At 37.7% G+C, this 12,053-nt stretch overlaps 1 protein-coding gene across 1 annotated transcript in view; it reads left to right on the top strand.

The window, feature by feature from the left end:
• The window catches only part of COL24A1 (collagen type XXIV alpha 1 chain), a 118,767-nt gene that overhangs the window by 45,971 nt on the left and 60,743 nt on the right, over positions 1-12,053 (top strand). The window contains 3 exon segments of the mRNA XM_014307434.2: positions 733-786; positions 7,689-7,742; positions 11,970-12,023. Coding sequence (XP_014162909.1) covers positions 733-786; positions 7,689-7,742; positions 11,970-12,023 — 162 coding nt within the window.

Here is a 12,053-nt window from a genome sequence, read left to right as displayed (position 1 = left end):
TACTGATTTTTAGCAGCTTTAAAGGCTTCTGTGCACTGCTGCCCCTTCTGCTGGGTTTTTAGATGTTGAGGCAGAAAAGGCTTACTGCACAGGGTTACTGGCTCTTGCTCACCTGTTTTAGTGCTGATATCGTTCTCTTTTCAGTATAAAATTAAAAGCTGCCAACACTCACTCCACTGTCAATTTTCATATGTACAATCAAGCCAATAATTGGTAAACCTACTTAGACCTCATGAATGTCATGGGCCCTTAAATTCAATAACACTTTCCTTGTCCTATAGAATTTACAGTATAAACATGAATTCTGCGATAAAATTATGCATATTTGCTTGAGCTTAGATGGGAAAAATCATATTTTTTGTTTTTAAAGGTGCAAGAATTTCCTCTTTCAGGAACAGGCTGATTCACATACTTTCTGGATGTTTAAATAATATGTAGTTTTTATTGTGAAAACAGCTATATATTTAACAGGGTTTTTATATGGTTCCTCCCAGTTTTCTCTGTCCTAAACTAATTTGAATTTTTTTTTGTTGTGGCTTCAAAGACATATGAAGAACTAGTTTTAATAGTATTCAAAGAGAGGCAGGTATAAAATTTCCTGTTCAGTCAAAAAGTCATCTCAACTTTTCTGTTGGCCTTTTTGTTAATAAATATTTTTTAAATTTTCATAATCATCTGTTGTTAAAAAATAAATGATCATCAGAAATCTTAACTGTTTGGATTCTTTTCAAGGGGAAAATTGGAGAACCTGGACCCCGTGGACCATTGGGTCCCCAGGGACCTGAGGTAAGAAATTGCTTGAAGGCAGTAAATTTAATGTTGGTTCTAAATGATGAAAATAAGAGATAAATGGGTTTGCTTCATAAAAGAATGTTTTCTTAGTTGAATTAGGAAAACCTTTTAATTCAGTCATATTTGATGAATTCATTCTCCTCCATAAAGTACAAAAGATTACACCTCATAATTTTTTTCTGCGAAATGTTAATGTACAGGATCTTTGCATACAAAGTAGTTCTTCATTTGCTCATGTGATTAGGATTTGCTGTCTCCTGAATCCTGTTGTTATGGGGTACACCTGGAATGAGACTCATGTGATTTCTCAGGCACACTTCCATTTGTAAATACTAAAACATGTTTACAAATGGGATTTTCCATTTCCCAGGCCTGGTTGCATATTTATCACTTACAAGAAACACAGAGGATAAACCTCAGTCACCTGGGAAGGGTTGCCAAGCAGTTGAATCTAGAAGTGAAGTTTCCTAAGAACTCTTTAGTGCTATGGAAGTCTGTGCAGAAACTCAGGCTCCAAATTGTCCTATTTTGGTGCTTTTTAGCATTTCTACCACAGACTTTAAGGAAAAATGCTGTGGTCTCTACCAAAAAGACATGTTTATACACAGACACATGTATTTGCTGGAGAGATGAAAGCAGAAATTGTAGATTGTTCTTTCTAATCAGCCTCCTGCAATGAATGTATTTTGGGTTTGTTTGGTTTGTGGTGGGGTTTCTTTGTTTGTTTGTGGGTTTTCCTTTTTATAAAAAAATATGAATGGAAGAAATATTCTAGTAATGATCCTTTTTCTGCCTTTACATGAGCACATCTCCTCAAACCAAGGCTCTGTGTTCCTACCTTTCTTATTAGGCAGAAGCCCTTGCTCAGAGAAAACCCACTGGAAAGTGCATTGTAGCAACACAGGGTGGTCTTGTGAGAATAAATGCCTCTCATTTGGCCAGAGTGTGTGCAGAAGACACAAAGCCTGTGCATGTTGTCCACAGCTGCCACCCTCTGTGGCTCAGGATTTTAGATTTTTCATGACTCTTCATTGTATGATTTCTCTGCATAAATTCTAGCAAGGGAGGCTTGAGGCAGGTTAATCCCAAATTGTTGGTCTTGAGGCCTGTGTCCTGCTGCCTCTGCTGGTAGTCCTTCTCAGTTCCTCATTCCAACACAGGCATATGCTGCTCCTTTGTGTCTGGGGAAAAGATCATCCTGTCCTGGTTACCCTCAGGGCAGACAGGGATGGCAATCTTTCTGTCTGAAAAGCTCAGCGTTTCCCCTTGCTCAGGAGCACAGAATTACTTCATCATTAGAAGGCAAATAAGGTGCATGATGCTAGATAATTAAAACTTGGGTGTCCAAGTACTTTTTTTCAGTAATTGTCTGCAAAATAGTCAGTTTAAAACTGCAAAGCAATGTTTCTCTTAACTTCAATCATGCAAGACAGTTCCAAACAAAGTAAGAGGTTTTTCCACCTTTTACTTCATAAAAATATGGTCACCATATGGCAAAATAGAAACAGAAGGGATGTAGAATAGCAGCATACTGGGATTTTTGGACAAATTGAAGATATTAGAAGTTCTATAATGAAAGGAATTTAAAATAAGCAACTTAAAACTGAAGAGTGTATGTGTCCCTCCAGTTACATTGTTTTATAAAAATAAACTAGTTGTTGTTGCCAGAAGTTATTTAGACACAACCAAATATATGAAGTATGAGGAAATAATGTATATTTTTCCACAAGAAAAGCCTGCTGTCATGTGTCTGATCAGGTCTCTTCTTCCAAACCCAGACAGCTAGCAGGTCAGACAGAGCTGCTTTCCTTGTTCCTGTTTCATTTTCTGCATGGTCAGACTTCCTGTGACCCCATGTAGAAAACATGCATTCTGTAGTATTCTAAATGTTCCCTGATGTTTCTGGAAATAGAAGAATGTGATGAATTAGTGTCGCTCAAGGAGCGAACTTGGGATTTAGTGTAGATGTGACAATCCATACCATATGCCTTCTGTGAAAGATTTCATTTTTAAATCCCCCAAAACTTATATTGGGATTTGTTGGACTTTGCTGTGAGCAGGAGGAACAAGGCTGTGTCTGCCCAGTGGCAGAACCTCTCAAACTCTGCTTCCAGCTACTCCTCTCTCCTGTTGTCCAACATTAAGACAGTGGGATTTATAAATGTGCTCTGTCCCCATTTGGTTTGGGTACACGTGTAATAAGAACCTGGGGAAAGATCCACTGATCTTTCCAGTGACACATTTGAGTGTTTCATTCCCAGTACAAAGAATAAGTAGTCCTGTCCCTGATTTTCTTCCCATGTAAACTGCAGTAACTCTGGCACTCCAGCAGCTGAGCTCTGTAACTCTCTCTGCACACAGCTGTGGGAGCAGGGCAGGCACGCTCTGATCTTCCTCACGGGGTTTTGTGGGTTGAAATGCAGAGCACCAGTGAGTTGCTTCCTAAATCTTTCCTCTGCAGCTGTGCAGCCAAGGTACACCAGGTCAGAGTTGAAATAAGCCACCCACCTCTAGCCAGGGTCCATTTGGGACCTGCAGTGCTGCTGGCAGGAGGGCAGAGGGAGGGACAGAGGTCTGGCTCTCACTCTCTGGGTGGCCAGACTGTTTTGGCTGCCAAGTGACTCTTTCAGGGCAGGAGTCCTGCAGTGTCAGGCCAGATTCTCTTTTGGGTGTGCTTCTGCAGAGCCAGGGTCTGTCATGTGCCTGAATACCTGCTGCTCACCAACCACTGGATATACTCAGTGAACAGTTTATGGAGTGGATTCTTCATCATTGTGCTGCTTTGTCGTGCATCTGAAATGAAATATAAAATTTCTGTAGAGCTTTGTTTTATTGGCATGACAACTGGAAAGTGCAGATCTGACTGTTCTAACCCACAATGTCTCAGTTTACTGTGTACAATGAAGTATGCAGTGCTTATTGTTAATGTGAATGAAATTAGACAAGCCTTTGACAGGCTTCCACATGTATTCAGAATATTTTATAGTTAAATTTTGCTCTAGGAATTGCATTTAATTATCTCCCCAAAATGAGGGTGAGTGGTAGTTCCCTTTAGATGTACCTTGAGAGTGTTATAAATAGGTTTCATCTGAAGCAGAGAGAATTTTTCATTGTCTTCAATAGAACCTTTTTCATCTGTGCAGTATTGTATTTTGATCTGAAGTCAGTAGCTCACTCCTTCAGGAAGGTACCTGTATGGGACTCAGCTGGTGTGTTCCATGCTCAAGGCAGCAGCCTTACAAAAGAAAAGGATACGTTCAAAAAACAGTAAAGAGTCAAAAATGCAAACATTTTGTAAGTGAATCAGTGGCTGCTTTGAGGTCCTCATTTAAAAAAAAACCCTTTATTTTTAGTGCATGTTTCACTTGCATTATCACGTGATTTTTTGGGTTTTTGCAAACAATGCCAGGTGTTGTGATGACATAGCCTTCTGTTTCTATATTGCATCAAATGAGTTTCATGCAAATGATTTGTAGGAAATATAGAAATAAAAATAATTTAAAGGCTGAACTAATTGCGTGTTCTGGCACATATCTGAGGAAATGCTCTTGTTGTGAAATTGCTTATACTCTCTACTTGCCTGTGCACAGAATCTTCATCTGGTCCTTTCCCAAAGTTCTATGTCTGCATAACACATGCTTTCAGAAGAATAATAAACACTTATTGGAGAATTGTAGGTTTTTGCAGAAACCTGCTTTTGGTGATTTGATTATAATAATTAATAATGAATCTCTAATATCTTGTTGAAGTTCAGTAGCTACATCCAGTCAGTCTTGCTTCTGAAAATTCTTTCTAAATTCTCATTGAAATTAATTGCAACCTGTGATTGAATGAACTGTCATTGGAGCAGGGAAATCTGATGACTGAAGGGGCTATTGCACTCCCTGGAGACATTTTCCCTCCATGGTGCCCCTCCAACCCTGCTTGTCCTGATCCCCTCGAGGGCAGCCAAGGGCATGAAGATAGGTGGCCAGTGATGCTGGCAAATGTCGTGTGAAAACAATTTGAAGTGGTATTCTGCAAATGTGAGAGAATTCCCCATGGAAATGGAGTGTAATATCTCAATATTTCTGATATTCTGCTTCCATATTAGCAACCACACAGAAAAACAAAAGAAAAGCAAAAGCTTTGGCAGAGTGCTCATCTCTGGGGTGCTGAGATATGCCCTAACATAGTAACAACTTGGTCATCTCTGCATTTTTTTAATTAAACATTATATCGATAAATGAGAGCAATAAATATGTTAATTTTATATTTAAGTGTTCAGTACAAAAAACAAAACTCCCACAGCAAGGTTAAAGCATGCTTGTGTTAAGATAGTTAGCACTTCAGATTTTTTGATGCCATTTTCTTTTGATTAAATGAAGTGGATTCTAAAGTGCTTTGCTGGCAAAAGACCACATCTGAAGCAGGATTTTGAAAATAATTTGTATCCTACCAGCTGCTGGGCTTCTGGCTGATGGAAATGAAGAATCTGCATTTCCTTAGAAGACATAACACCAAGGGCTGGTTGGTTCTGAATAGTCTCTGCTGAAAACTACATTGCAGCTGGAAACTATACATTAATCTCCTGGCCTTTCTCTTATGAAGAATAATGAATTTTTAATCTGGAGTTACTTCCCGTGGAGCTAGCTGCTGAATAACTCATTTCAAATTTTGGCATTGCCAGAGATAGATCCCAGTTCACAATGAGGAATCTGATTGGCAGGTGCCATTGCTGAGGTATTTCAAGAGCTCCTTCCTGGTTATTCCTTTTCTGGAATTGTCTGAAGTGGCTGTTTGTGTCCTGGTTTATTACACTTATTTCATGGCTTATTAATGTGAGAACATCTTAGAAACAATGTTCTAATACTGCCATAGCATCTGCCTTTTCTTCACGGTTGTGTTCAAAAAGAAAAGTCTTAATCCATCTTCATGGAAAAGATAAAAATTATGAGGATTTTAAATTTTTAAATGCATTGTTTAGTGATGATGTTCTCAGGCCAGTAGCCCTCTTGTATCCTAACATTTGCTGATATGAAAAGATTTCAAAATACCATGTTTGTTCTACCTGCAAGAGAAACTACATCTCTACCTGTCCACACCTACATCTCATGGTCCTTACTGAATTCCCTCTAGAAAAATTTAAATAAATAAATAAATAAAATAGATCTATTCATTTATAAAATCATCAGAATCTTTCTAAACTAACATTTTTCTAGGCAGATTGTTTTCTGGAATTTTTATTGCCAAGAGGAAGTTGTCTGTGTCAGCATTTAGCACTTGTTCACACATTAGAAATGAGCAGATTTACGGATATGTGAAACAACTCATGCCTTGGTAACTATTTAAGGTCTATAAATAATTTAAAATTAAGAAAGGACAAGCAAAAAAATTCTAAGGAATTGCCAAACTCTTCAAAGTATTTCTGCAGACAGCAATGGCCAGGATTTTAAAAACAACACCTCCTCTTTTGAACTGTCTAGAAATGAAGGGTGATGCAAGCAAGTGCTCTAGGTGTGTGTCTCAGGGCCTTGGTCACATGTAAATAATATGCTCTGTGCCACCTAGAGGCATGTTGGAATTGTTGCACAGCTCTGCTTGTAATCCTTATTTATGGCAAAAGAAAAGGAAACCACTGTATGTCACAATATTTTCACAATACTGATGTATTGTGTGATGTTGAGTATTGGAGTTATTGCCCGTCTTCTGAAAACTCAGATCATTTTTACTCTTTAGTGGTTTTCTTTTAGACTAATTAGCATCCAAGTGCTAAACTTGGTTTTTAAAAATTCTTCTGGGTATGTGCTTTTTGTTTTCATTATTGGTAAAATATGCATATATTTTAATCTGTAATGATTTTCTCTTAATGAAGAAGGAGACTTGTTCTTCCTAATGTTTGACCATGGGTTTGGTTAGAAATAGTAATAAATATTTGGCTCAGAGGAAGTGGCAGTCTTGCTGTTTTCAGATGGTCAAAATGTAATGAAATGTGGAAGTTTATTAAAAAAGCAAAATCTTGTCAGGAACTGAATGAGCAGTGTGCTAACTACAGGGTCAATTACCAATGCTTTATTTTATCCTACAAATGAAAGATCATGTATTCTCTCTGAATGTTTATGAAATTTAACTCACTTAACTACTACTGTATTGCATAAAGATTAGTGGCACCATTGTATTTTTCCCTAAAATACACTCATTTCTTCTAAAGCAATCTAGCTGGAGCTGAATTTCTCTCACACAGGCCTCCTCATGATGTCCCAAGCCAATGCCTACTGGCCAGGTGGTTTGCAGTGATAATTTTAGTTTATTCTTTTCCTGTGCATAATTACTTTTTCTTTACTAACAGCTCGACCTACACTAGAGTGCATTTCACAAAGGCCAGTTCTGAGTAATGCTACATGCTGATGACCTTCAGTTAGTGCCAGCCAGACTTCGATATTCACCTGCTGATCTGCAGGCAAAAGCCTCTTCCCTGTTTCTTAATCTTGCAGTGATCTTGTCCTTAACGTGGATTCAAGGGCTTCAGCTGCTCTCTCAACTTTTTGAAAAGAGTAGTTGAATTCATAAGTGCAGGACTTGGTGCAGGCTGTTCTCTGGTGATTTTTTTTGTGCCTCCAAACCAGTCCAATGGTTTAATTTCAAACATTGCTTAGCGGATCAAAAGTCTTATCGTGAGAGAAATTAAATCCATGCTGACATCTGCTAAATTGAGTTTAATAAAAGCTGCCTAAAATCTGTCACTTATCCAAGTCCTTTCAAGGAAACTTAATGGATTTTGGCATTTTTTGGGATGATAGAAGAAATTTCTTTCTTGTTTCTGTGACTCAGGTTTATTAAATGAATGAACAGAATCAAAACAAGTACATTGAAAACATTCCTACTCTGCAAATCATTTGTCTGTATGATTTCTTTAGGGTTTTCCAGGAGACATTGGTGTACCTGGATTAAATGGCCCTGAAGGTCCTAAGGTAAGATTATATGAAAACCAATTAAAAATAGCAGTAAATAGTGTTAATCTCTGAGGAAAAGGCTCTGAGAGATGGACACTGGCATTATGAGAAGATAATCCTACTGTCAAAATGCAGGTTCTTTGCCTCAGGTATTTATATGAGGAAGTTATTTGAATGTTTAATGCTGTCCACACAGTTCTGAGAGTAATTTGGAAGCATGTAATGGCAAAATGAGTTTGAGAAAATGCTATGTAGCTAGAAAGTAGCATATATTTCACCTGTATTTAAATAGAATACATGCCAAATGTATGCAGGTCTTTGTATTACTCAGGTTCCACCTGTACTAAAAATTGTTTTTAACAATTTTTTAAAGAAATAGTATTTGAAGGTGTGGAAAATGTGTGAAACTTATGTGCCAGATTAAATTATAGATAAAATAATAGATATAACAATTAAGGATAAAATTTATCTACAAAACTGTGCCAGAATAATTCATCTTCTGCTCTTTAGTATACTAGGACTTTAGACCCAACTTAGGCAATAATTACACAGATAGAGTTTTCAATGAAACTTGGAAGAAAAGCAGATATAGGAAATTTCTGTTGAATTGGAAATGGTAGAGACTAATAGAAAAATGCAGGTAGCTCAGAAATTAACCCAGAGGAAGATGATTGGATGATATCTAAAGATTAACTGCTTGTTGAAAGGCAAATACCATTGAAGTTCCTCACTCATCAGCCTTGGGACTAGTCTTACACTGTATTTGCTGTGGTAAATAGGCACAATTATGGCAGAATGAAATTTGTATATGAAACCAAGTTGAGCATCTTTAGATTATCTAAAAAATGCACTTTTTGCTAATTCATTCCACTTCACTTATTTCAGTTTGATCCCTGCAAGGACTAAAACAATAAATCCTATTATAAACTTAGACCAGAGACATTGCCAGATCTCTTTGAAATGAAAGCACAATAATGCAGTTAGAAATTAAGTGAAATTGTAGAACATATGAGTCAAGATGTCTCATTAATGCCACTGCTAAAAGCATGAGAAGGCTGTATCTCTGTAGTACATTACTGGGCATTTTTATTCCAGAAGGACTCGGTCAAGTGAGGCTAGATGCAGAAATAACACTTGAATGGCTTTATTCTGAGAGACAGTTTGTTTATTAAACTAAAATTAAGGCCTTTTTAGACCTTCAAGTAAACCAGAGGGCAGAAACTGGTGAGGCAAAAGAACTGTGCAAGACCAACAATATCATTTGTCCAAGAACAAATCGTACAGGTTGTCTTTGAATAAACAGACATTCTCAAATAATCCAATTTGCTGAAGCTATAGCCAATGTTTTCTGTATCTCTTCTCTTTCAACCATGGCAAAAGCCTTTTACCAAAATAGACATTAATTGACTAGGAATGCTGAGAGCTGGTTATCTGATGGGGCAAATTGTGGAGAAATTCAAATGTGTTTCTAGAGGGTGTCTGCCTTCTATTCTGATTTATTGCTTTGCTTACTTGTTTATATGCATGTGTGCATAATGTTAGCAGCCTTATGTGAGGGAGTTTGTCCCACCATTGCAGTGGCAGTTGCTCTTGTGTTTCTGAGTTACCAGAGTGTTCACAAAAAAAACCCTGTGGTGGTGAAAGACTCTGTCTAGGGTCTAGGGAAAATAGTAGAAGAAAAATACAACAATTCTCATGCTGCAGTTCAGATTTAATTGCCCAAGATTATACATGAACGATGTAACAGATCTAATCCCTGCTGCTCGATTTCTTCAGTGAGATTGAATTGTTGCACATTATATCTGAGGAATTTGTTAGAATTCTGTTTCTGTTTAATACATATGTTACAGATTTCTTGCCTTTTCACAGATTACAGAGAAAAAAGTTACTAAGAGGTGGACTATAAATTTTGAGACTCCATGTTCCTTTGATACAGAAATTACACAGCTGAACCAGATTTGGTGCTCTCCAGCACATTTGGTATTAGAGACAAAAAGCTTAGACTGCCCTAGTCAGGGAGAACTGATGGCTTACATTTGAAAAGAAGGATTACCAAACTGGAAAAACTCTTATACTGCTCCCAGTACTGAGGGAGAAGCTCTGCATGACTTTGGAAATGTTTGGCTTTTGGGATTCCCAGCTGCCTTGAGTTGACTGCAGTTCTAAAATTTTCCTCCAGCTTTTATTTTTAGAAAACTGTTCTCATTATGCTGCTGTTTTCCTCATGTTTTTGTTTATGCTTCCTCAGAAGCAAAATCCATTTTAAAAGCCAAGAAAGCAGGGTAAGCTTTATTTTTTAGGAGTTGGTGTGGGATAAATACAACTTCTTGGATGTTTAAGCTATATTGACTGTCATTAGCTGTCTTTAAATGCCAGTAGAAGTTCTGGATTGTAAATGTTCCCCAAATTAGTGAAATAATCAGCAAATCTGATCTTTCTAAATTAATGTTCAAAGGATTTATTATGTAATTTGGTCTACAGAACATTACTCAGCTTGGAAACAATATTTTAGACAGTGTTTGATCTTGATCCACCACTTAGTAAAAAAATAGCAAAACACACTTTTTTAAAAAAAGGGAATAAGAATGTTTTTAAGAAGTTCTGAAATAACTGTGTTTGTTCCCTGTGTTATTCTTTGCAAGTATTTATGCTCTCTAACCAAGAAAAGTGAGAGGAAAAGATGGTCAGAATATGCTGACTTCTACTGTAGTTTTTCCAGCAGTGTGTGTTGTACCATGGAAGAAGCTAAGAGCTTCCTTCCCCTGTTAACTTATGTTTGTTTGTATAACACATTTTAATAAAGTGATTATTAGGAGTTTCACCTCTTCTGGAAAGAATGGTCAACTGGGAAGTTATGTATGGGAAATACAGGATACCTCATTTGCTGACTCCTGGTTTTTTCCAGACACTTTGACACATGTGTATTGACTCCCTTAATTTTCTGTTTTTGCCTGAAACCCCAAGGAGGAGATGGAAATGTCATTGAGTATTAATCTTCAGTTTACAGCCTGGAATTTTTTCTCTGTATTCAGTTCAGTGCAGTGGAAGGGTGTGTACAGTAGCAGCGCTGCTGCCATTTGCACGGTGCAGTTACACTGCACTGAAATCCTTATCTCCTAATGGGCTTTGCTGTTAGAGTAAAACAGCAGCTGTGCCAATGAGCAAATGTCATTACTAACCATTGGAGAATATTACTTATCTAGTAATATTTTAATTACTGCTGAAAGCCCTCTTGTCACTTCTGTGGTGGTATGTCCAGCAGCACTCCACCCCAGCCCTTTCCAGACTGATGGGCTCTTCCATGACACTCACTACCTTGAGATGGCCTGGTCCATTTTTCTCTTCCATTTTACTTTGCCTGCTGAGTAAATTGTTACTGGACCAATGCCTGGACCAAAGTCTAGACTTCAGCTTCATTAGTACACAGTTAATAAGGCTTACACTTTCCACCATGGCTTTCCTCAGAGGATAATCATATCTCTCCTAAAGGGCAGTTTCTTTGTTCTTGTTGCTTTATCTGATATTGTTAAGCTTAGGTTTCCCAGAACATTAATATGTTTACACTTTTTTTGTTGTACTATGCCAGGTCAAGTGCTTTTCCCAATTATCCCATTGTAATTGGGGTGCCCAAGGTTTTTGATACTCTGCTAGCTGCAAAGTCTTTTTAGCAAAGTTTTGAAAATGTTGGTGTGAGCAGTCATGAAAACTCTGAGCTGGCAGAGGTTAAGGTGCTTTATCTCTGGGTAGCTGATTATAATCCTAATAGAGAAGTAAGGGCTGAAAATCACAAGTAGTTTTGGACAAGCTAGTGGTCTAAATTCACTTTGTAGTTTCTTCCCATTGCAATGTATCAACATGTGTTATTCTAAAGACTTCCCTAGTACAAGGTCTGCGCACTGATGATGCTTTAATCTTACTATGGTAGTGTGCTTTACCTCTTCCAAAAGAGAGAAGTTGTTCTGTCGTGTTCAAATATTTTCTTATTTCCTTCTCACAACACAAAAAGAATAATGCTTCAGCAAAATCTATGTAGAAGGTTTTATCATGCTTGGTTTTCTGCATCTTTGCCTGGCTTTCTGTGGGAAACATTTGAACAATGGTTTCAATGTTTCTGTGAACAATGGTAAGGCATTAGGTCTGCTACCTCAGTTTTGGGTTTTAGTCCAGGTTTGTAGGAGGAGAGAAGCTAAACCAACACAATTGTCAGTTGATGTAAGTTCTCACTGTGTGTGTTTGGATGTTTAGGGAGCTCTGGGTGACCGAGGGCCTCCAGGGCCACAAGGCCCCAAAGGAGTTGAGGTAAGATGAAAAAATTATCCAATTAAGAGA

Source organism: Geospiza fortis, unplaced genomic scaffold, assembly GCF_000277835.1.
Source record: "Geospiza fortis unplaced genomic scaffold, GeoFor_1.0 scaffold403, whole genome shotgun sequence".
Lineage (NCBI taxonomy): Eukaryota > Metazoa > Chordata > Aves > Passeriformes > Thraupidae > Geospiza > Geospiza fortis.
Note: the sequence above shows the minus strand (reverse complement) of the source record. Positions and strands in the feature narration are given on the sequence as shown.